The sequence below is a fragment of the Poecilia mexicana genome, unplaced genomic scaffold (genome assembly GCF_051168715.1).
Source record: "Poecilia mexicana isolate PSO_F unplaced genomic scaffold, ASM5116871v1 scaffold_3, whole genome shotgun sequence".
Taxonomy (NCBI): Eukaryota; Metazoa; Chordata; class Actinopteri; order Cyprinodontiformes; family Poeciliidae; genus Poecilia; species Poecilia mexicana.
The window spans coordinates 10,708,232-10,734,959 of NW_028263372.1; the positions used below are offsets into that span (position 1 = coordinate 10,708,232).

The window sequence follows — 26,728 nt, forward strand, 5'->3', positions numbered from 1 at the left end:
GGTGTATGACGAGACTGAGGAATAATATCGGAAGGCAGAAAGGTTTTCGAAATGGTAGGAGAAGGACAACACCAACAGTGACTGGCAAAAATAAATCAAAATTGTTTATATTTAGTTTCATTAGAAGCTCAAACTTTATGTAGTTTATTAGGATTTTAAGTGGTAGGTTATAAAAATGAAACGCACGATTGGCAAGTAGAATAAAATTAACTCAGGTTTATTTATTTTTTTAACCAATAGCATTTGTCGTTGTGACATGTTTGTGTGTTTAGTGTCCCTGAATCAATAAAACCCGAGTCAATAATTCAATCACAGTAACACCTGTGGATATTTCGGGGTGAGTCTCCATGACAATAAAGGCTTACCCAGTCTTTCTTTCTAAGATGTCTCAAACTTTGTCAGGTTGGCTGTGAAGAGACCTCTTCAAATCGTTCCACATATTTAGAATTTGAGTTAAGTCTGGATTTTTATTGGGTCAGTCCTTCCAACAACGGATTTGAGCGCTTCTTAAAAGGTGCACCGCTTCCAGTCTACGCACTCTCTCCCTCTGCCAAAGCGAGTTGCCACAGGCAACTCCGGCAGGTCAGTTTGAGTGAAAGGCCGCGTCTTGGTAGGTTTGAAGTCCTGCTGTCTTCCCTCGCACTTTTTTTTTAAGAGATGCTTTGAATAATTCCTCTTGAGGCCTTCAAATATTAAACCGTCCCGTAACCCGGTTGTACATTTGAATGCAAATGTACAACACAGTTTTCAGATCGTTGTTAAAAGAAATGATAAGGTTGTGTTTTCAGAGTGACAAAATGTGACAAAATTTCAAGGATGTGAACACTGTTTAATGGCACTTTATGTACACTGTAAAAAAAAAAAAAAAAAATCTGAGTTATGGTAAAATACCGGCAGCTGTAGTTGCCAGAATTTTACTGTATTTATACAGTATTTTACCATAAATTCTTTACTCCTTCTCCATATGACTTCTATTAGATGATTAATCTTGCAAGAGGATTTTGTTCTTTTTTTTTTTTTGGCAGGGGAGGGCATTTCATTTGCTGTACGACACAACATAGTCTCCATAAATAAGTGAAATATTTCCAGATAAAATCACCATCTTCGGGGCCGGCTCGGCCATCCATAAATGTCCTCCCATCGCTTCGCCAACCCACGGATAATTAAACCGACGACATCTCGCATTCAAGCTCTGACTGGAAATCCATACACATTCAAAACAGATTACTTGCCAATTAGGCCGCCGCCGTCTCTGTCTCTCCCTAAACGCGTTGATGTTTCCTCCCACACTTGCTCTCACGCCTCGCCGTTTCTCTCCCACTTGCCCCTCGGCTCAACCAAAAGTTTTGGGAGTGGCAAAACGGGGGTTGAGACTGAGAGACAGAGAGACCAAATCCACTTCCACATCTGCTAAGAGAGCTGCTGGAAAGCCGGAGGAAAGGGGGGGGGGCAGGACGTCAGCGTCGTCCGGTGACCGTCACGTGGAAGCATGAGGCTGATTGGAATTTCTCTCCATCCCGACAGGTTTCCGCAGGAATTGAACGCGGGGAAAATCAGCGCCGAGATCATGTGGAACCTGTTTGCACAGGATATGAAGTACGCGATGGAAGGTCAGTAAATCTGTCAATCCGTTATCACGTGTGTGTGTGTGTGTGTGCAAGTCTGATGGAGCGAAAGAATCAGATAAAAGAGCTCCACCGAATGGATGTTGGTCAGGAGTGTATTGTGTCAGCTAATTAGCAGCTTTACTGCCATCTCATTTCACTCGGCCCTGCTACGGTTTGAATGTGCCACTCTGCTGTGTTCCCTTAATTGGCTGCTGCTGAGAAGTGTTTCTTTTTCTCGGCTTTGTCCCGCATGTGGTCAGCTTTACTGCCTATCTAGATTACACTTCCCCCTACTTATCGATCCCTGCAGAGAAAAAAGGAAACTTCTTTAAATCAAGATAAACAGTTGATCAAAGGCACAGCGAAAAACTGATCCGACGCTCTGCTTTTTTCTTTGTTTCCCTTCCTGCGTATTTTTGTGCCTGTGTAGTCCAGCAGCTCTTGCAAGTAATTTTAGATGGGGAAATAGAAAAAAAAAAAAATCAACAAAGAAGAACCGTTTTGTGCTTGATAAGGGGACCTGGGTGAGATTTGTGTTGTTCACTTTAACTGTGACGAGAGGGCTATGTGAAGCGTCAGTGGGTAACAATACGTCGGTAGTCATGAGTCACGAGGTTTAAAATCCGAAAATGTGTGACAGAAACGCAGCAGCCATTGCAAACAGTTCCCCTTGCATTGTCCTGTGTGTTGTGGAGATGAAATAAGATATTTAATACACTATAAAATGTTGAAACTTTTTTTTTTTCTTCACCTTCTGAGATGAAATTACATTCAACAATTTCTGTTTTAAGTCAGTCGGGAATACCGACGTTATTTCCATTTGCCTAATTCAAGAGGAAATAGAGAGAATTTTAGATTTTTTTTTCCCTCAGTGTTGGGAAATGTACATAAACTGATACTTCTATGCATTTAAACAACTTGAGTTTGTGTAGATAAAGTCACAGCTTTGTGATCTTTCACGTCAGTGAACCTTGAGCACACTGCATCTTGAGTCAGCATCTCAAACACGCTGCTTGTGTTTCCGTACAGTAAACACTATTTTTGCTTCGGCCGTAGCGATTTAATACCAAATTCACCTTACATAAAATCCACTTTTTTTTTATATGCCTCCCTCTCATAAGCTTTGAAAGTTAAGTATTGATTTTGTTTTAATGTCTCCATCCCGAAGAGAGCAGGGAATCAAACGCTAAATCTCAAATTGCTTTGCTGCTATGAGGGTGTTTCTTTTTTTGTCGTGAGCGTTGACTTTAATCCCTAACTCCTACTTTTTTATTTTTTACTTTTTTCCAAACCCAAACTCCCAGAAGTCGTTTGCCTCCTGAGTTTGGTCTTTTAAGTTGCTCACTTCTGAATGTAACTTTGTTTAACATGCAGTGTGGAGGTGGAAGGCTGAGCCGATTTATTAGGATTTGGGCTGCGAATGTATGAAAATAGGCGTTTATCCAACGCAGATAGAAGATCAGTTCTTCAGTATGAGCTACTAGGGTAACATTTGTGAAACTGAAATTGTCACTTTATGAGGACGAGCTTCAACATATGATGAATTACCATGAATCATGGCTGTCGACGTGAATTTTGCGGCTTCAAGAAGGATCGAGAATTCACATCGAGAAAGTCCATTTTGAATATCTTAATGTGGCTGAAGTTAGTTGAAATCCTTATTTACATCTTGAGTGTCTAACAACTGAGTTACTTTGACAATTATTTTGTTTGGTAAATCTAAAAACTGGCTATTTTTTTTACTGATCATTGTGAGGAGAGATGAGAAAGACTTTGAACCAGTTCTTTCTAATGTAGTTGTATAACAAAGAAACAAAAAAACTGACTCATACAGAAGAGCTAAAACCTTATCATCATTTATTTATTTCTCCTTAACATCTCAGTTGTTTGTGTTTCTACTATATTTTATGTTTATTGAGATATACTTAATTTCTTAACGTCTTATTCAGTTATTTGACTTGGCTTGGAGAGTTGCTGTTTTTTGTGCAACAAAATTCTGATTCTATTTGGAGACCCGATTCAGAAGCCTCACGTTTTGTTTTCATGAGTCTCTTCTTCTGTTCTAACGCCAATGATCCTAAATATAATGTAACAAGGACGCCTCAGCGTCATCTTGGAATATTTACAACTTTTTTATTTATTTATTTATTTTTATTTTTTTAAGTCAACCAAGTCTATGCACAATTTGGAGACGTGTGCTCCACTCCACGGAGTGCCTTTCACATACTGACGTCTCTTCACCGTCGGCCCCTTTGTTGAACAGTATTTATTAGAATAGATTTATGATTCGCTCAAAATTAATTTAACCGTAATGTCCATAGCATCCTTGCTGCCGAGTGTGTTTAATCAATTTACTTTGATTGCTGCCAGCCTAGTGTGAGCTTGATGAGGTTGTAGCCTTGGTAGGAGGCCAGCGTAGCTAATCGCCACAGATAAGCTGCTGCTAACAGACACCTAGGAACAGTGTGTTCCAAGCCATGATGCCGCCACAGTAATAAACCCCCACAAAGCCACAGCAGATGTTGTGTGCACGCAGAAAACAGCAGGGGAACTATCATTGTTAAGACAGTGAGCTGTTAATGCATCCCCCCCCCCCCCCCGTACCCCGAAGACTTCTTTATGATTCTGCAGAGACCCTTAATGTTCTGGCAGACTCCTGATGTTGTGCTGACATCTTTGTCTGGCAGGAATGGGAGCCAAAAGAGAACAGAAACCATGTTGCTTCTCAGAAAACCAAAACGCAGTCGGTGATTTGTGGGTTTGGTTGTTCTGCTAATTGAACTCATATTCGCCCTCCGTGCCGACTGAAGCCGGACAGAGAGCGTGATATTTGATGCCTTGATGGGTGCGTAGTAGAAGGGGCAGGAGCAGGTCTGCGGTGAGCGTTGATGTTCTTGAAATTGCTGTTTAAACCACCAGGAAGTGATTAGCAGAACCAAGCAACCGGCTCGTGGTCGGCGCTCTAAGTGCTTTGCCTTGAACTACAGCGTTGCAACGTTTACATGTCGAGGCAGCAAATGAGATGCTTATCAACCCCTTACACCTGCCGAGTTTTCTTACAAGGTTTTAAATGTAATTCGCTTTAGGTTAGAATGAGAGGGTAGGAGTCAGGATGCAGATGACCTTCTTTTGCGTGTAATTTATGTGTTTTATGAACTCCAAATTTGGTCTGTGGGAATATTTTAGAGCACTTCCTACTCCCTCTGCTGCCAAGCTTTATGAAGATGCTGATTTCCTTTTTGCAGTAGGACTTGGCACCTGCCTGCACAGCTGATAATACCAAGACCTGCTGTAATGCCAGAGGTATGGAGCGTTATGCTGTAGAACACATGGACAGACGTTTCAGCAGGTAAACAGTTCAGCAGAAAAAAGGTGTGATCCATTAGGTTTTATGTAATTTATAGCTCTGGAAAACATTAAAATGATCAGTTTCTCTGATTTTACTTTTCATAGGTCTATGTTTGAGTAAAATGAACGTTATGTTATTTCTATGAACTAGTTACATGCAGAAAATGAGAAATGGACAAATTACCACAAAAAGATGCAGCATTTTCAGAACTCAAATAATGTAAAGAAAATTACATTGATGCAATACTCCACAGTGTTTGTGTCACTCACGCTGTTTCTGCTGCGGTTTGTTTCATTCTTCTTGCAGATTTGTCGACCTCTACCACACGCGCCCCAAACCACCGACTGAGCGCTCTGTGCATGTTGCTATTGATCTCATGTAGTTGTGTTTTTGCATCTGCTTTGGAGCTCCAGCGGCCCAGCGTTCAGAGCATTTTCAGCAAACGAAGCCTAATTGGTCTTCTGATTCCAATTTAGAAACGGCAACACCTCCGAACTACTCGTCGAAGCAACGCAGTGGAACAATTTCAAATTGCGGCATGATGTCCGTCCGCGTCACTTCTCTTCGCAGTCAGGGATCGTTTGTAGGAATTACAGTAAATCAGTGGCGAATAACACAGAGAAAGTAGTTGCATCTCTCTCTCTTTTTTTTTTCTTTTCTCCCAGTGCATGTCTGAGTCAGGGCAGGAGAACATGTGACCACACAGGGTGCCTCTGACTGCTGTCACGGCAGGTTTACGTTGTGTGTGTGCTTGTGTGCGATTTGCCCCGAGGGCGTCCGCGTTACAAAAGGAGATAAGAATCATAGATGCACTCAGTCACATACACCCTCCCTCTCGCTCCGTGAGCCCGACTCCTCTCTCCCTGCTCGGCCTCCTCTTGCCTCCACTTGTCATTGGCCCACAGTGACACGTGCCAGGAGGAAGACATGACTGTCATGTTCCTCCGAGGAGCACTTTGTCTGAATTACTGCTCATTTCTGGTTCATGGTGCTTGGCTTGTTGTACTTTGGGGTTTTGATTTGTTGTTGGTGACGGGCTTGCGTGCGTCTGAAGGACAGTTTGACGTCTCGTAAACCCCAACGTGACGCGGCTGCAGATACTCCGAAACGTATCGTCGTCTCCGCTGTGAAGGTCTTTTAAAAAACCAAAAAACCAAATGAAGATAAAAATGTCTTGGCTAATTGAGTTCATGTTCAATGTTCAGAGTAAATAATGTACGTAATGTGGCAGAATGTGATGCAGGTTCAACATATGGACAGAAGAAAAGAAACATTGATCTGAATAATTGTTGCAAATAAAAATATATATAGGGAAACTGTCTTCTTTTATTATTATTTTGTGAAATGACTCATAAGTCAGACTAGATGCACTTTTTGTGGAACATCACAATGCCGAAAGTTGAACTTGTGAAGCATACTTTGAAAAATGCCTGAAGCTAAACAAATTGCTTTACAGCTAATCTGAAACAAAACAGATCAGACAAAGAAAAAATACAATAAATGTTTAGATAGAAAACTGAAAACGGCGAGATACACACTGCTTTTATATTCTATTGGAATAAAATGCCGAGGTATAAAGACGAGTCTGGAGTCGTGATTTAAGCGTCTCTGTGGTCTGAGCAGCAGCAGCAGCTACGTTTAGTTTTGCAAACGTCCTGTCACCTTCAGTTTTCAGTCTGGAGCTTAGAATATCTAAACGAGACGGGCCGCCTGACCGGAGCGCTCTTACGTTTGTGTGAATGTTGGGGAAGATCCATTAGCCCTAAACCGGACCGGGCCATGCTGCTTGAAACATTACAAGGAAATAAAAAGCCTGTGCAGAGATTCACTCAGACTGGAGAAATGTGTTCATGCTTTCTGGTGCCAGTTTGAAGATGAGCTGCAGAAATCTGGAATATCAATATCTTGCCACGGACTCTCAGTTGGAACTAGATCTGAACTTTGGCTCCTTCCTCTGCAAGTCGTTGAGTGTTGTAGTTTGGGTGCAACACATTATCTTTGTTTTTGCTTCTTTTTGGAGAAGTTAGAGCTGTGGAACTTAATGTAACTTTGAAGCAGGGTTGGTGTTTGTGCAAAGAAGGAGGCAACAGACAGAGAGTGGGGCGTCTCCACGGGAATCTCTAATGAGACGCTTCAGGAGCTCGGGTTTCCCACAGAATTAGAGGGAGGTGGCTGCAACATTTATGAAAGAGAATTACTCTACATAAAAGGACTGCTGAAACAAAACCTCTGGAATAGCTCTGTTGTGTTTGTAATCTCTGCACCACCTCCTGTTTAGAGGAGGTGATGAGCAGTGTGTTGTCTTTTCGCCTATTGATCTGATGACCAAAATCGGAAGAACTTTCCCTTGTCCTTCTCTGACCAATGATTGGCAGATCAAAGGTTGTCCTGCTCAGTTTCAAGGGATTTTGACCTCTTAGGATATTGGAATACGACTTAAAGATATATAGACTGATTGGCGTAGTCTGGGAAACTTTCCCTTAGCTTCATACACAAACTGACTGCGGCGGCCAAACACAGAAACAACAATCCTGCTTTCATTTGTCCTCAAAAATATTAAACCATTTCTCTTCTTGCCAGTTAATGTTTTTTTTTTTTTTTTTTTGCTAATTGTTACATCGACAGCACAGAGTTCTTGACAATACCTTGACTTCACATAAATGCCTTAGTTTGTATATCTTCTTTATTTAACCCCTTTGTTCTGAAGAGCCTTTTGGAATCAGTGCAATTGGACCCAAATTTGGGGCGAGAGTTTTAAGCTAGTGCTAATCACTGAGTGTTTAGCATTTTGGCTTTTCTTTGACCCATTAAATTCAATTAAAAAATACTTTAGTGAACCAAAAAGGCAAATTAAATGTTGTTGTCACTCATATTAATTCAAGAGTTTTCAAATTGTATTTGTTTTTTCTTTTTTACATTTTTCTTCCATTTAAAAGCTATTTTTTGTTTTGAATAGCTTTAAATAAGTATCATTTCTGACACTTATTTATACGATTTCCTCTTGTCGGTCAACCTTTTAATTAAAGACTGCTGTTTTTCTGAATAACACCTGGAAACAAACCATTTTACTCACATTTTCAGACAGAAGTGCACTGCAGTATTTGCTGCCTTTGTCCTTAAATAAGGGTCGCTGGTCCTCACTGACTGAACTCAACACCACTGTTATTTTCAATACGCACCTTTCAATTAACAATTCAGTGAGATCAAATCATCAGCAGGCGTTTTATGACTGTTGCTGTTTTTTTTATAGTACCCTATTATACTAGACGAGTATTTACCATGAATACATATAATCTGTATCAATAACAGTGACTCATCTGGTTAATGACATTCGACATTATTTTTAACAAACCTGCATAACTGATAGATTCTTAAATGTTTCCATGTAAATAAAGAATGAAAATATAACAGTTATTAATTTTCTTACCTTTTTTTTATATATCTAAACAACATTCATTCACAAATGAGTCTCTTACTCTCCACAGTCATTCACATTTGTAATAAGATGCTGGTAAAGTAATTTAGACCAAGGGGGACATTTTTGTTCACTCCCACATGAATAAATGTACAATGTTGACTATTTGAGTGACAACCTAGGAAAGCTTTTTCAAGTGCCCCCTCTCACTGGGGGCAAACTGGTGTTGCATTTTGCATGCAAGCCAGGCGTTTTATCACGTATACACATGTATTTACGGTAAACATGTAAACACGTATGTATTGGGCTTGTGCATGTCTGGTTGCGTGGGTCGTGCGGCGTCGTTCGCATTAAGACAAATGGAAAAGGAAAAGAAAAAAAATAAACCCTCACAGTGACCTGTTTACATAATAGGGCACACAAGACTGTCAGAGCGGCTGACAGAAAGCCTGAAGGAGGTGGGCTGGAATGGTCCTGCTTTGTTCCTCTGTAGGCATGTTTGTCTGCGCATTTGTTCAAGCGTTCAGTTCTACATGAATGGATGGGAATAAAAAAAAAAAAAGGGAAAATGTGTGTACGTCTGTGCTGTGCATGCACACAAGCTCGCGGATCACCTAATGAAGTCTTTGATGCATCCTCTGCTTCCTGCTCCGAGGCCTTTCGAGCCGGTGCCGATGCAGAAATGGATGCTGCTAATTTTAGAATCTCTTGAATGTGTGAGGGAATGTGCAAATGAGAGAGGTAGCCAGGAAGACGCAAAAAAAAAAAAAAAAATGAAAGAGGATTTATCGGCGACGGGGTGATGGGTCTTTATCAGAGCTTATTCTGTCGTTCGTTCAGCCACAGTGTCACAGAGAGTGGGTGCTAGAGGAGCGAAACGCTGAAAAACCGAGGCGGTATGCAAGAACAGAGATTAATGTAAATGAACTGGGAAAGCTTGCAGGACTTTTGAGAATACAAGTTTATTTTGCCACCATGCAGAGTAATAATGGATAGTAAGTATGGTAAGAAAACAAATCAAAACGCATCTCTAATGCGGACATGTCAGAGAACTGCGACATGCCCGGGGGAAATTGCTGCTTGCATTTGTTTTGTTCTCTGAAATCAAATTTTGCAGTCAGAAGCTCAACAATAATTTCCCTGAAGTGAAAATTGTGTTGGGGAAACTCAGACCAAATTCCAACAAGGATTGATATTCAATATGGCTGCTTTACATATATTTAGGTGAAAAAGAAATAAAAAATATCTACACTTATATTTGTGAATGTGTTTCATGTGTATGTAACTGGATAGGATTAGCTGTAAGTAGAAATAGAATAGAATAGTTGGCACCAGAAAAACAAGAAAATGCTTCCAATGTTCCCAAAGCTCCGACTTTCAACACAAATTGAATGCAGTGAAAAATTTCTTTAAAGCTATGTAATTATTGTCCCTTTCATTATTATTGGAGGAATTTAAAAGTGTGCGTTCACGAGGTTGATTGACATCGCTAAGCCCCTCCTCCTGGGTCTGATTGGTTGTTTTTCACCGGGAGCTGTGCGTTTCCTCAGACGCCAATAGCAGCACAGGGAGGAGCTGGAGGAGATCGGTCTTTTCACAGATTATCTGTCTCATATTACACCGTCAAGACATGGTGACAGCTTTAACAAACACACATAAAAAAAAACCCCATATTTTTCAAAAAATAAAAGTTACAGACAGCAGCTGTAAGGAGTTGTATACATTTGAACCAGGGACACCGACATTTTTGGAGGCTGCCACTTATCTCAACAGATTTAAATCTTAATTCTTCTTGAAGTTTCCTCAACAAGAAGACAAGTGGCAGCAGAAGAGTTTCACCGTACACAGTGTATATCCTCTTGCGGCAGTCTCTGGGGCATGTCATTAAAGCAGCAGCGCTTCAGCAGCCCATTAACTCATCCTCACACACCAAGTTGTGCCTCACTCCATAGAATATTTTTGATTGAATATCAATAATGTAACTGAGCAGTGGCAGATTTGTGTCCACGCAAAGCAGTGCTTACAGGGCTGGAGCCGGGGCTTTGATTTTAATGTTCCCGTTCCACTTCTTTGTGCCGAAGCCATTATATCACCGGAGTTTATGGAGCACTGACGTGCCGTTTAAGCCTTGCAGGTGCTGCGGTTAGTTCGCTCATGGAGAGTTCATTAATTCTTTATAAATCTTTCCGGTGAATCTAATAAAGTCTGTCAATCTGCTGAGAAAAAAAGAAGAAGAAAAAAATAACCAGGCTTTATAAAATGTGCCTCTTTATAACCCCGTTGTTAATGATAATAAGCAATCCATTTGTCACATGACCATTAGCGACTCGCACGTTTGCTTACTCCTGAATTCATCATGCTTCTGTTGAGCCCCATCTGTGGGGCTCGGTGTCTCCTCGTGTTCCCCGCGCTTCAGCTGAGCCGTGTCAGTAGGCCCTGGCGACGCTGCTGAGGAGGAACCACGCGACAGAACTGGGTCAGAAACTAAAGATGAATGAATTATGTCACAAAGGAAACCTGGGCTGCCACGGGGTAGGAACTCTTCTCGCTCAAGTCCTTTGTCTTAAGCAAATCTGGCCAACCTTGAGCTCCCGTAAACGCGTTCGTCGAGCGGTAATTGTCGGACGGAAGAGCCGCGGTGGCGTTGCAGTTCATCATATTATCCACGGCGTTTAAATCAATGAGGCAGAGAGAGTGAGTGAGTGTCCCCCGTGAGCCTGCCGGTCCCCGTGGGCCGCCTCACACGAGATGACATCCTCACCAGGGATCTTGAGCCGACTCTTCCCCCAGGACAGCCCGCAGAGTTTAGCACCGGGAGGGCGGCCGCTACCGCACACATGCATCAGTCTGCGAGCGAACAGATGTAAGCGTTCGAGCCTACACACGTACATACAGGAGCAGATGGAAGGTCCAGATTTAACAAAAAAAAGTGATTAAGGTGCAGTCTTACTGAACTGTTTCATCATGCATAGTTCTGGTCATTTACATACACTTATCCTTGATAACACTGATGTCATGTTATAATTAGACAAACCTTTTATTATGACTTTGTACTTTTTTCTTACTTTTTCTTTTTTTTGACAATGGCTTCATAAGGGTATATATATAATTCACACATATATACATGTAGAGTTTAGGGGGGAAAAAGACCACAGCACTTGTTTTCTTTTAATTAATTTCAGGTCTGAGAGCACTGCGTCTTTTTTGTTATTTTGACAGTTTCTCATTTCCTGCAAATAAATACTCGATTTTTGCTTGGAGTTTCAGAGACATGTTGTCAGTTGTTCATAGAATAAAAGAACAATGTTCGTTTTACTCAAACATAGACCTATAAACAGAGGTGTGCCGATCGATCGGTCACCGATCATAATCGGGCCGATTTTCGTGAAAAAGTGCATGATCGGTGATCGGCGATCATTGTCTCTTTACCGATACCGATCACCTGCTTCTCATTTCGCAGCCTGCTTGTGCAGCTGGTCTCCTCTTTCCTTCACTCTGCGCAAACGCGCAGCAACAAATCCTAAGCGATGTGGAACTATAACGCACTGAGTGAATGGGGAAGTTTGCGTGTTGTGGGGAAAATTGAAGCACGTCAAAAATGCATCAACACAACGAAGCTAATACGGCATAAAAACAGTGCCATACTTGACGGAGTTTGGCTACATCGAGGCTCACTGCAGTAAAAAAGAAATACGGAGGATCAGACAGCAGGTAAAGCAGCGCACAGCTACAAACACTCACCCGGATTAGCATGACGGTCAGAAAGCTAAACAAATAACCCGCAAAATTATTTAAGTCTTCGAGCTGCGATGTCAGACGCTGGTTCTGCTCTCGCTGTTGAACCGCTGCTACGCTACAGGTAGTAATATTTGACAGACGGAGCTTCGCTTCTGCTCCACCTGGTAGTGACTCTCACACCGAACCTGCTTAAAGCTGCAGCATCTAACTTAAAAAATACATTTTACATACGCATTAAAACTTTAGTTGTCCTAACATGAGACAGATAATCTCTAAAAAAATAATCGATCTCCCTGTTCTGCATAATTACTCCGCTCAGTCAGAAACAGCCAATCAGAGCTAGCAGTAATCAGCTAGCCGCCATGCTATCAGGAAGTTTTCATTCAGTAACTCTGGATTGTTTATTGTATGGATCCTGTTTTTGCCTTTGAATGTTAAGTTTTATACTTGAACTTCTTGGCAATGTTGAGAGGTTTTATTTTGGCTCTTTGCATTATTTAGCCTCTTCAGAGCCTTCATATGTTATCAGTCTGTTAAAGATAGTATTATCAATACCAGTACAATTTGCACAATGCCTGTTTTGTTTAGTTTTCTTCTTGGAAAAAGTTATTAAAAACAAGTGTTTGTCTAAATTAAGGTGAATTCATGGTTCCTTTTTCCACATAATGTAACCGGTAGTGTTTATGATAAAAAATAAATAAATAATAATTATGTGATCGGTATCGGTGTATCGGCCCTCATGGGTGATCGGTATCGGTATCGGGAGGAAAAAACCTGATCGGCACATCCCTACCTATAAAATATAAAATCAGAGAAACTTATCATTTTAAGTGGTCTCTTAATTTTTTACGGAGCTGTATGTCAGTTTAAGCAATAATAAAAATGTTCTGAAATGTAACTAAGTAATAAAAAGTTAAAGCTGCAGAATGTAATTTTGATAAAAAAATATCTTTTATTACATATTTATTGAAACTGTCACTTATATCGTGACAGTTTGGTGTGAGACACATATTGTGTGAATGAACTTGAGCTCCTCTCTGTGCTCCCAGTGCAAACTAGAAACAACCAATCAAAGTCAGGAGGCGGGTCTAAGTGCTGTCAATCACAGTATCGTATGATGCTGCTCATCCACCCCAATCTCCCCCCTTGCTTTTCTTTCTGCTACTTTAGCAAATCCTGTCATGAATGCTCAGGCTAGTTAGCATAGCCACCAATAACAACGGATAAATGTTGCGTTAGCACAAGTAGGAATAATTTTGCCTTATGTGAAAAGAAGAGTGATTATGTCACACTGTTTTTAATTCTTGATTTATTTATTTATTAATATAATTGTTTTTTTTTTTATTGAAAGTTTGAAGTTGCGCAGATCTCTGCCTTTCAGTGAAAGGTCGGTGAAAGGCAGAGACCTAAAACCAAAATTGAGTTTAGTTCTGAATTATCACCATCTGCATGCAGACTCTGTGCCACTTTGTCTTTCTGTGAGATTTTGCATCATTTATATCTCACAGTGAGCATGAATGATAAAACACATTTCAAGGCAAATACCAGTGCCGACAGCTTTAAATCACACACACATTAAAACATGCACAAACGTGGTGATTTGCAAATTTTTTTTATTTAATTTTCTTTTTTTTTTTTTGTGACGGTTTATGCGAAAACCACCAGGCAATCTCTGGAACCTGGATTTGCATAAATCAACGCCGAAGTTCTCATTAATATGAATGGAATTGCTTCCTACCATTACAGCTTTCCAAAGACAAACACTTTCTCCTGTCCTGCAGAGTGAACTGTGGTCCAGGAGTCCACAGTTCATCAGTAAACGCTGAATGAATTTGTATTTACATCGAGGTCATTTGGAAACTGTGGAAATGTTTATATTAGTTCAAATAGTCATTTGAGATGTAAAAGATTTAAGAGCAAATCTCCTTTCATGGTAAAGTCAGCCAGTCCCAGTGTGTTCTGTTGTAGTATTTCTAAAAAAAAAAAAAAAACTGCTCTCTGGGGTCTCGTTTCATCAGGTCTCTCCTTTATTCAACAGTCACATTTGGCCAAGTGAATAGGAAATCAAATCTTAGGACTTGCTTTCAGAATATGCCGAGAGCCAATCTCTGTCTCCATTTTCTGGCGAAATAAAATCATCTTTTTTTGCTCCTATGCTAAAGCATTTCGAAATACAAAGGCTTCAATTGACAGATTGCCATTACTACAGGCCATTTGAAGCCACTGTATGAGAGGGTTCATTCTTTATCCATGGCATTTATCTGCGATGATGCACTTGTTTGCGAAGGCTAATGATTCCTTACTGTCGATCATCTTTGAACGTGGAGAGCCCTCGTCCAGCTTTAATTCCACCCTGTCCTCAACGCCAGGGAGGCGATTTGACTGGGAGACAAAAGACAGAAACACTTTTAATAAGAATTTTAATTAGCTTTACATTAAAAATGCATGATCTCCAGAAGTTGAACATGTCGGCGCTTCATGAATCCTTTCCAAGCAAGTCTTGGAACAAATTTGACTTTTAGGGGGCAGCATTATGTGTTTTATGGCACCATCAAATGCTGCATAGTATTAAATATGACTGAAACAATTCAACTTTGTAATTTAACACCTCGAAATTGAGCAATTATCTCCTTTAAAAACTCCCGCTCTTTCTGAAACTCCACCTTCAGGAAGTGGCCACAACGTGGCTCTTCTAAAAACCCTCTAATAATGTTTTTCTGCACAATCACTCAGCTGACCCAACAGGTGTTTGCTAATTGCTGCTGGCTAGTCTGAAGGAGCTGAGTGGAGTAGATGGGTGGGATGGGAGCTGCTTGGTGAGGAAACGGCAGCTCAGAAGAGGAGCTTTGTCCTCAGAGGCGGCGCTCGGTCCTACACAGTCCTACACAAGCTCAAAAATTTAGATTTTTACACAATACTGTCACTTTCATCTCTGTCACAAGGAAACAATGCTGCTCCACTGGTCCAGTGGAGGTCCAGCATCGACTCCACTGGACTGTGAAGGAGTCCTGTTGTGTCTTGTTTAACAGCAGATTGTTTATGTTCTGTACCTTTGCAAAGTGGAGCCTCCATTTAATGGGATTTGTTTCTCCAGCACATTCCACAGATCAGGAATCTGGAAGACAAGTCAACACCTCAGATTGTTGTGCTCCAGAAACCATTCCTTGACCATTCCTTTCTTTGTGCCACGGCTAATTAGCCTGCTAAAAAATAATCCACAGCCACCAGCCACTACCTGTGTTCATCAAAGTGGAGGACATTTTTTTATTCTGACACTTCTCTGTCAGAACCAGCAGTCATTTCTTCAGTGGTTGGAATTAGAAAAGCAGGCAGCACCGAACAAAACACGTGCTGATCTCTAATTTTCTCTCTCTGACCTGACCTCCATGTGCTTCCTTTACTTTAGGTGATGGAATGAGGGTGTGTGAAGTCAGAGCCCACTGCAGAAAGGTCGCTTTGTGTGTGTGTGTGTGCGTGTGTGTGTGTGTGTGCGTGTGTGTGTGTGTGTACCTAAGCTGTACATGCAAAGCTAGCAATGCCTGTGTGCTGGCTTAGTTATTAAAGTGACACAGCCACAGTAGATCCTTCGGTGCAGGCGCTGTATTACACATTCTCTGCAGCCGGATGAGCGCCCGTCCTTCCCACCGAAACAATCTGGACTCATATTCACAAGGTTTAGGCCACCTGCTCCCTCAGTGACACACGCTGAACCTGTGAATCCAGGTGAGACCTGGGCAATTTCAGCCCACAAGACTGCTTCAGCTAAGAAGGTTAGGTGCTGATGGGAGCAGTGACATTTACGAGGGTTTATTTTTGAGACGGCAAATTCACAGTGAATGACATCACTGAAGTTTTACCTTTCTACAATGTCCAGATTGTGTCTAATCTTCTAGGTTTTGTTCAAATTTGCTTGACTTGTATTGTGTTTTTTTTCTAATGGCTTCAGTAGAAGTGCTTCTCCAGGCACCCAAATGTTACTCATGTTATGGGACTAGCGAAGGCTTGTTACGGCCCCAACCAGAGGTTGCTCTGTTTAACCACGTATTGCTTGAGAGAAGAGTCAGGTTCACCGAATCTGAGGCTAAATTTCTTAACCAAATTAAAAGCGTATTGATCCCTCCGGTTTTGGGGGTAAGTCTTTGCGTCAAGTAAGGATGTTCATGGTGTTAGACACGTCAACCAATTTACTGATGCGATAAACCTGATCTGGAAGTCAGTTTGGTGCAAATACTCAAAATATGTTACAGCTAACGAGCAAAGTGTCATCAGGAAAGTATACGACTACACAAATATGTACAGTGCTTTTAAAAAGACCCTGAAAAAAACCAAGATTGCTAAACAGAACCGCTGGAAGAAGGAACCTGAGGCGGTTCTGGTATCTGATCTGGTTACACCTTGACTAGATCCGTTTGGAGATATTCCAGGATATTCCATGAGGAGGAGCTCAAACCTGGCTGTAGGAAGTATACATCCTTTCATGGCCTTGGCCAGAACATCCACTGAGGGGAGATTTCAGTATTTTACTTCTGTGCCCGTTACCTCAGCAATGATACGATAGTTGGTTCATAGTCTTCTTCATTTTTGGTGGGTAAAAGTGTTGCATTGCACCTTTTGACTGAATTGAGATACAGGTACATTAATAAATATGCATGTGTAAATATTTCCTTTTGCGCTCCGGGTGACAGGCTGCTATTCATCACTGTAAGCACCGAAGCACTTATCGGGATTAAGGGGCGCCAGCCGAGGTGCCAGGCTCCGGATTCAAACGAGGCTTTGATGTCGGTGTGGATGCATGGCCGGGGTTTATGAACTCTATTCGTGTTTGTGAAAATGCTGCCTTTATTTCTGCTAATCAAAGAGGCGGTGTCGTAATGGCGGCGCGCTAAATTACACTTTACGCTGTTGGAATTAATAAATGTTTTCCAAGGCCTTTAATTTGACCTTTTTGTATTTAGCATTTTGATCCAGGCCAAACTGCAGCAGACACTCTACCAAAAAAATATTGGCGTCTGCATTCTGAATAAAGTGCTGTCTGTGCATAAATGTGAAAGAAGACCCTGTGCAACACGGTGAAATAAGATGATGCTCATAGAGCGAGGGGGTGGGGAGGGGAGTTGCCCTGCAGATAGAGGCTGGAGGAATGTCGACCCGCCTCAGGTAAACACAGAGATTACGACATTTGTTCTTCACCTCATCAGTGCTTTATGGAAATCATCACCTGTTACTGCCGTTTGCAGACATGAAGAGGCAATGTCCTTCAGCAGCTATAAGAAAGCCTTGGTCAGGCATTCTCCTCCATTCTGTTCTGCAATACAGAGATCCTTCCTCTGCAGTAATTTAAAACAGAAACATACTCCCCAGTTGTCTGTTTTCCCAACACAGGCCTGATTAATGGTGCCAAGTTTAAAATGTTGGCCTAACTCTGAGTGGTAAGTAGCTACAGTGAATTTTCCTTATTATTTTCTTTGAAACAGACCATGAGGTGTTGAGATTCTTTTTCCTTACTTTGTGTTGTCAAACAGGTTCTGTTCCTCTGAGTGTACTGGACTTAATATTCTATTAGTGGCTGCAGTTCCGGAAACCTTCTAGTGCCACATAGCAGTGAACTAAAGTACCGTTATGTTTTAGGTCCATGTTTTGTCATATGGATGTCTCCATAGAGGGATTATTTGTTTGTAAGCCCTGCGGATTGCGCGCGCAACTCGACTGCAGAAATAGCCGTGCGGGGCTTTGAGCGCTCACTGGTTACCATGGTTACTTACATTTATCTTGCTGTTTTAACATTAACGTTTTAACATTAGCATGTTGTCAGTCAGTGTTTGTCACAGCGTGATGAAGTGACTTATTCTACCAAACTGACATTAGTGAATGAGAAGCGTCTTAATGACCAGTAAGCATTAAATACAGCCGAGAGAAAATGGCACAAATGTCACTAACTAGCAATAATAAAGCAACTTTCTTCATGGTGAGGTAATCAGCTTTCAATGACGTATGCTGAGTCCTTCTAAAACCAACATGGTGAGCAATAAGGGCACTGGAATATGGTTTTCCTAAAATGTTAAGTTTTTATTCATGTATATAAAAAAGAAATTCATATTTAGCATGTGAAGGACAAATAAAATACAATAATTTCTTCCTGATTTTGGTCACAATTAGGGGGATTATGAAGATATAGCTGCATCCATCAAGGCAGGTGATAAACGAAGCCTTCAGGAAATAAAAATGCAGAGGATTGAACGGGAGGCAGAGCGAGGTACAGAGACCTCTGACAACTACCACATAGTCTACTGTTGTATTTTCTACCGTAACCCTGCTTTAAACATCACCACTTCCTCCGTGACCTCTCTGTTTCGTTTCTGTTGAAAGTATTTGCTTGGACTGGGTTTAGTGTGGGGCATCGGGACAAAGGGGTTCAATATTTACACTTTTTCAGAATTCACCTTTTTTCTTTTTTCTTTGTGGCCTTTACCTTCCACTTCTGTCTGATATAAAATCCCAGTATAAAAAAAAAATCACCCCAAGTCTTTGCAGCTGTAACGTGACCAAATCTGACAAAGTCAGAGCGATTACTTTTTCAAGGTCTTCCAAGAGGAGAAATGGAAACTTCTCCATAAAAGCGGCGATACAGCTTACCTGAGGTGCTTCATCAGATAACGGCACCAGAAGAAAATGTCTTACCTCTTGCAAAGTCCCTGTTAACAATAAAACGTACAGCAATGGGATTCAGTGCTATATCAAACCAGCAGGATTTTGTATTATTTAAGAGCCGAAACCATTTACATTACGGCTCTGCCTTTTGTGTGCCCGCGCTTTATAAAATGGATAATTCCCTTTTGGCTTAAGCTGTCATTCATATTCAAAGTACCTCCTGGTGTGAGTCCTTCTCTTTAATTTTTATTTAGTTTCTTTAAAATGCCATATTTCAGTCAAACTGCTGCGGTTTTGTCTCAAAGCCCCCCCGCCTCCTCGTCAAACATCTGTCTCCCGCTGATCCGAGGATAGTAACTCTTTCTCTCTCTCTCTCTCTCTTTTTTATTTTTGCTTCTTTCCATTCTGAATTACACCGGTATCTACGCTCTGAGTTACCCTCCATCTGAAGTTCTTTGAACAAATTGCAGATTTATTCTGTTTTGCCCTTTTTTGTCCAACTTCTGTGTTTCGACTCATCGAATTTTAACATCAGACAAAGACAAGCCGAGTAAAATCTAAAACAGAATTTTGGAACTTAATTAAAAATGTAGCAAAAGGGGAAAACAACAACAAAAAAAGATCTTCAAGTCAATCTGGTTCTTAAATTTAAGAAGTAATTCTCCCTTCATTTTAATAATCGGTTGTGCCACTCTTGGCGGCAACAGATGCCATCAAGCGTCTGTCGAGGAACTCTTCTTCTTCTTCTTCTTGGCAGAATTGTGTGAAATCGGTCTCAGCGCTTGGAAGGTTTTCAAAGCATCTCAATCAAAATCAAAAACGCTGGTCAATCCAAAAGCTTCGCTTTGTGTTTCTGAGTCAGTCAGAGGTGAACCGGCTGCCACAGGATTATCGTCTTGCAGTCCAACCCAAATGTGCTGAAACCCGACCGTCATGAAGTCACGGTTGGACTTTCTCGTTGAGGATAACTTGCAGGAGAAAGGAAAGTTCGAGGTTCCAAGTCGTCAAGGTCTTAAAGATGCAAAGCAAACCCAAAAGAGCCCAGTACTGAAAAAAAACGTTTCTTTGAACCAGCTTTAAAAATTTATTCTAAATTGCTACAGCTAATTTTATTGGTTTTGCTCCAGCTATAATGGTGAAATCATTATTGTAGTTAAGCAAAAGTAATAAAGTAGAGTATTTTTTGCTTCAAAGAAACATTTTTTCAGTGTGCTGCCAAAATTATATTTGAAAGTAAAAAAAAAAAAAAAGTGTTAGTGTTACTTTAGCTGCATCTTCACTCAAACAGCTGCACTTTTTTCTTCTTGAGAGTTCGCAGAGTAATTCCCCCCCCCCCCAAAAAAAAAAAATCTTGAGATTCATTGAAATGTGCTTTGGTCATTTGACTTGGAATAAATGATTAAAAGTAAAGAAAAAAAATCATTCAAGCTGCACAGCATTCAAAATCAAAATAAATAGAACTTTTTCTGCCAGAAACAGGAATTAAAGAAAATAGAAACCAAAATGTAAGTAACAGAACTACTCCAACATGCTGTCAATATGAGTGGCGTGATTCTGCAAAACATAAAACTCGCCTTTGTACAACATATATCAGTGTTTTTTTCTTCTCTAAGTGCCTTTCCTGCATGGCTCGCTTTCTCCCTCGGTTCTTCCTCTTTTGTCTGATCTCCCTCTCCCTTTCTCCTCCGCTCTCTCTCTCCCTCACTCTCTCTCTCTCTTCTCCTGGATTTCCTCTGTCCTCAGCTGCACCGTCGCCATGCGTTTTCTCTCCAGGGGGAATTCCTCAGAAATGTTTAACTCTCTTTGAAATTCCTACAGTGACTCAGCAGACATGTCAGCTGATTTGAATAGCGCTCCGCTTTAGCGTCGGTTTGTTGGCGATGATTAAAAAGACCTTCCTTTGTTAGGACAAAGTTGGGCACATTTACAAGCTCGGTGTTTATTTTCTCATGCTTTAATAGCTCAAGGCTTTATTTAAAGAAAAAAAAAAAAAAAACTGGGCCAGAGAGGATGTTGGCATGAAAGCATCCGCCGCTGCTCCGTGCCTGATGTTCGTGTGCGTTTCTGTCTGTTCTTGTGAATCTTTTAAGACGCTGTGGAAGGAACAGTACATGCGACGTCCGTACGGCTAAAATGTTGTGTTTTGTAATTTGTCCCAGCTTCGTCTATTGCTGCCCATAGTGAAATGTTCTCCTCTCCTCTTTGTGTGTTTGCATTGCAGAGCATGACAAGCATCGCCTATGCAAAAGCACAGAGTACATGAACCTTCACTTCAAAGTCAAATGGTTCCACAACGAGTACGTCCGCGATCTGCCGGCCTTCAAGGATGTCCCACCTGAGTATTCTCTGTAAGTGGTCATTTGCATAAGAAGATACCCTTTACCTTCTGTAGAGATTAAATGCTGGCCTAGTTTCTAAATTTAGATCTCAGTTTCGTTAAAAAAGCTGAAATAAAGGGTCTAATTTTTCATGAACTGGAACAAAATCTAGTCAAAGTTCTAGAAATGGTCAAATTTTGGATTGGATTAAAAAAGTCAAGAAATCAAAATTACAGTTTATTTATATAGCACGTTTCAGCATCAAGCCAGTTCAAAGTGCTTTACATCATAGAAACATCAAAGCATCATAAAGTCACTGATTGTGAAACCAGTAACAAACATAATCAAAGTCATCAACACACATCAAATATATTGATCAATTTTCCAGTTATTAGGAGTCAAAAGCAACTGGGATTTTAGCCTTGATTTAATTTCAGCTGATTTGCAGTTGTTCTGGAGAAGTTCGTTCCAGATTTGTGGGGCATAGAAGCTGAATGCTGCTCCTCCACGTTTGGTTCTGGTTCTGGGGCTGCAGAACAGGACAGGATGTGAACATCCGGATAAATCTTTAAAAAAAACAACAAATTATTAGGAAAATAAAATTTATTAGATCATGTTGAGCACATAAACAGAGATTATCGTAATCATTTTATAAAGTTGGTTTATGACAATTTGAGGACAGTCACATGCAAAGAGTCTCATTTAAACCACTTGTCTAAGTTACAATTAAGACTCAATCAGCCAGTGTGAGATTTTGCCGTCATTCATCAACTTGAATGAGACTGTGATCGGTACGACTGTTATTTCTAAGGATTTTCTGAAACCGAACCGAATGAGGTGGCAGCAGCTCTCATCGATCGATTACAACAACAATCAGCGCTGCATTCGATAGCCGTGAGACGTTTACTGAAGCTCGTTAACTCCTGCGGTGTAGAGTAAGGATGCAAGAAATTCCCATCAAGACACCTGCATGTCTGTCCTTCCCCTCAGCACATGTTGCACGATGACAAACATTTATTAACTACAGAGAGGAAAGGCTTAATTAAAGCAGGTGGAAGATGGATGAATGTGTAAATGGAGTGACTGGTGGTTTTCCGATCCCCTTCACGAGGCTTTATGCTGATCAAACTAAAAATGATCCGAAATGAAATGAAAGTGAGGACAGCTGCCAAAGATCCCGCTTGACTTTGGAGCTAGGCCTGTCACGATAAACGATAAATAAATTAATCGCACGATAAATTAAACCTATCGACCTCATTTTAATTATCGTCTCTTCCTGCCGTTTTTTTCTTTCTGTTGATGACACTGAATAAAAAAAGGCTCAACTCCGGTGTTCTCCACTGACCCTCCCTTCCTCATTTCCTTAGTGTAATGTCCAGCTCACACTACACCAGTTGTCGGCTGACTGTCGGCCCATTTTCAAAACCTGAGAGACACATTAGCGACAGAAATCCTAGGTACAACGGTTCGATCGGGTTCGTCATGCCATGTGGTGTCCAGCCACCTGAGCACAAAATAATGGCTACAAGTCCAGATAACTAATTTTAAAACCAGGCATTAATCAATGCTTTACTAGAATCTACCTGTGATGCATGTGGCTAGAGTCAGCGTAAAGTCCTGACTGAATGAAAATCATTATAACCTATTTATGTCACGTAACGAAGAACAGCTGAAAACTTACTGGATTTATCAGCTGCGGTAGCAATTTGGCTCCAACTCCTCCCCTTGTCATTTCTATATTCTTTCTCGAAATGTTGAATAAATATTATTGTTGTTTTCACATATCATCTCCAATGTCCGCTGGATTTTGGGTTGCGCCGTGTCAGCTGTTTCGGATTCCCCTCCGTAATTTCCCCTCAGAAAGCACAGAGGAGAATCCGCGCTTTCTGATTGGATACCTGTCACATTCAACATGCTGCGTTAAGCTCCCAGTCGGGGAAAACCCCCGATTTATATCAGAGCGGCCACGACGATCTACCATAACGCACCACACACTGCAGGATGATTGGTTACGAAATCACCAGCAACAATCTTGGAACGCCCAACGATCTAAGAAAATAGGGGCAAAAAATCGTGTAGTGTGAACTATTGGGTCAGGATGTGCCCGTCTCCTCTATTTAAATCTAGTGATTACTGAAGGGTAATACATACTTCATAATATGCACTCTTTTGGTTGAATGCAGTATTTATTTCCACTTTGGCTTTATGTTTAGTTTTTATTCAAGAATGTTTGTCGTTAATGGAGACAGAGAATCCATTTTATTTTTGTTTTTGGTTTTGTTTATTTAGTTTATCAGTTCCAGTGTTATGTGTTCTTTTGAAAATAAAATGTATCTATGGCAGGAAATCACATGCATTATTAGTCATTTTCATTTAATCAGTGTCAACTGGTCTTGAAACAATATTATCGTTTATCGCAATCATTTTTTAGACAATCGCTCAGCAAAATTTGTTATTGTGACAGGCCTATTTGGAGTGTAAAATGGCAATGCCCGCGACACTTTCTCGACACGTTATGTAAATATGGCCACATGAATAACTGCCATGTTGTTTTATTAAACGGTTTGTGGAATAAAATCTTGTTTGAGTTGCAGAGTCGGGCGACTCACTGGAAGCAAAGCGCCAGCTCACTAAGAGTGCCATCGTTATGATTCTGTATTAGCCTCTTGTTCCTATAGCAACCATCAAAGACAGAAGCAGAGGTCTGTCTTTGGGAGAAAACATGCATAAAATGGTACAGAAAAAATCTAAAGAGTTTATTATAAAAGCAGTTACCTTTCTGCTGCTCAACAGGATTATTCCGATAATAATGATGATTTGATGTTGAACTAAAGCGAAGCGTTTTAAACACGGCCTAAAGGATAAGCATTGAAAAGTCCAATAAAAACAGAACAAGAGCAAATTGAACATAATTTTGAATCTTACCACAAGCTATCAAAAGAACTGTAATGAAGCTCAGTGTGGTACTTTTATGCGGCTCGAGAAGATTTCAAAACTGTTCTAAATTTATTTCAGCTGATCGCCAGAATTATTCAGCAGCGCAAATGAGATAGAAATTCAAATCAGACTCCGAGTTCAGATCGATCCTTTAATCATTCGTCGTGTTCGTGTGATCTGATTCGTTGCAACAACGCCTCAAACGCCGGTTTCTGATGACGGGACGCCTTTTGCGGCTGAGAAATGTGTTTATCGTTTCGCGTGCGTAACCTTGTGCGGCAGAGCAAGGATGGCCGTGGTGTAAACACGTGTAGCGCAGCGAGGGAACGCCATGCTCCCTCCCGTCCGACCACTCCATCAGATTAATGATTCGCCCGCCTCGTCTCCGACGCCGTCACTCAAACACCGGGTTGATTCTACCAGAGGCTCAGCCTGCAGACCAGACACACACACACACACACACACACACACACACACACACACACGCGCACGCATACACACACAACTCCATACCACATGCTTCTCCTCCTCTCTCACCTTTCTATGTCAACACACCTGTTTTGTTTGTTCATTAGCTTTGCCTTAAGTGGCAGCTGTCCACAGATTGGGAGTAGATTTATCTTGAGGGAGCAAATTCAAGTTAAAGACGTTACTGCACAATTACAGCACTGCTAACATGGCTGTCGTCTTTTATTCCTGTCTGAACCCGGATGCCTGATCTCTCCACAGTCTGATACCTCATGAAAATCCAGAGGTGGGCAGAGTACCCAAAGATTGTAGTCAAGTAAGAATAGCACTACTTCAACATATTTAAACTAAAAGTAAAGAAAAAAAAAAGAGAAGCCATATGAGAAGTTACTCAAGAAAGAGTAAAGTAGTCTGTGGTAAAAAAGGCAGAAAGTACTGAGTAACTGATCAAAACATCAATCATATGTAAAAATTACATAATCAGATGGACCAAAATATAAAGTTATGTGGAAATGTAGGCATTTTAAAGATCAAAATAACAATAATATGATTATAGCACTTGTGAAAATCGGGCAAAAGAAACATGTTTCCAAATATTTTATCAAAACTTTAACAAAAACTGCAGCTTTGTTAAAGTTTTGTTTGTTTAAAACAAAAGTCTTCTTCCATCAGTGAAGTTATTCATTGTGGATTGAGCACCCAGAATTTTTTTTTTAACTCAAATAAGAATAGTGGCACTTCATAATAAAATTACTCAAAAGTACAGCATAGTGAAAATACCCCTGACAAGCACTTTTCCCCAAGAAAATTGCTTAAGTAAATGTAACCAAGTAATTCTAACTAGTTACCACCAAACTCTGTACAAATCCCTGCAGGATCGGTGAACCTCCTATAAAAACCAAACATGAATCTACTTTTATTGGGAAAACGATCAACGTCGTGAGGCTGACGTGACGAGGTGCCGTCATTCCTCTCATCCTGAGAAATCACAACAGCATCCAGCTACATGTCCTTCTCGCCTTGCAGGTGGTTCGAGCCCTTCGTCATTCAGTGGCTCGATGAGAACGAAGTCGTTGCCATGGATTTCCTCAACGGAGCACTTGAAAGAGACAAGAAAGACGGAGTGAGTACGGCACTGAATTATTTCTCAAGAAGTAAGTTTTATTTTTATCCAGCTGTCCGGGCCACTTAACGTCTGCTTCCTTAATAACCACGACAGCCTCCCGAGACCGAATTTACATTTTGAGGAGAATTGCGGGTGGGGGGGGTTTGGTAGGATAAAGGAAATTTTGCACAGTCAAGAAACACCTCTCGCCCTGAGACGTGACAAGACAGGAATATAAAAGAAATATATCAATTAAAAATTGATACCAAGGAAGGAAGGAAGCATGTTTTTCAGAGCAGAAGAGGCTTCTGAGGGACGTGACAGGAAATCTGCAGGAGTCGCATGGAGCTGCTGCGATAGGCCGATGCGTGACCACATTCCTGCACATTTCTATGCTTATTTATTCCGTTTATTGAGATTAGTTGGAATCGTCCCTCTGTCTGATGCTTTTAGACACCCACAAAGCTTTTACAAACTGCTCTTTTCAAGAGATGCTCGATGCACAGCTTTATATTCATCACTAAGGCTAAAATCTATTGAGTTTTTATATGCTGAATAATGAACGCAGTTTGATAAAGTCAACCTTAAGTGACCTTTTATAAAGGCTTCAGAAAAAGCGGTGGGCCAAATTCAGTCCTTAAGGGTCAGGGTGTTGCATGATTTATGAGTAATTCTCTATTTAAATACACTTTTTTTTTTTCAATTTTCATATAATTAGTTGAAGTTGGTGGCAGATATAACAAAAACATTTAAATCTACGAAACTAGATCAGAACTAAAGTATCAATTTCATAAAGTCGTGACATAATGATAAATTTTAGAACTAGAACAAGAATATAAAAATGTAACTCTCTTCACATTATTTTCTAAAAACAGAAAAATGAAACAGGGATTCCTCACTAACAGCTAAAAGTTACAGAGCCATTTTCCTTTGCTTTAAAAAAAAAAAATCTACAAATTCAGTAGAATAAAGATTTTTAAATAAAACCCAACTGAGAATTACAGCACATCTCACTTTCAATAAATATTATAGCTTATAGGCCGTTTGTTTCACTTCTCTGACCTGAACTGCATGACTATGGAACTGCTTCCATAGTCAAATAACAGAGGTGTTCATGAAAATATTTGAGAGAAAAAAGACTCC

The 26,728-nt window shown here is 40.7% G+C and overlaps 1 protein-coding gene across 1 annotated transcript in view; it reads left to right on the forward strand.

The window, feature by feature from the left end:
• The window catches only part of unc13c (unc-13 homolog C (C. elegans)), a 143,721-nt gene that overhangs the window by 80,449 nt on the left and 36,544 nt on the right, over positions 1-26,728 (forward strand). Inside the window, exons 18-20 of the mRNA XM_014997266.2 lie at positions 1,525-1,610; positions 20,979-21,105; positions 25,507-25,603. Of these exons, the coding sequence (XP_014852752.2) occupies positions 1,525-1,610; positions 20,979-21,105; positions 25,507-25,603 (310 nt within the window). The remainder of the gene's footprint in view (positions 1-1,524; positions 1,611-20,978; positions 21,106-25,506; positions 25,604-26,728) is intronic.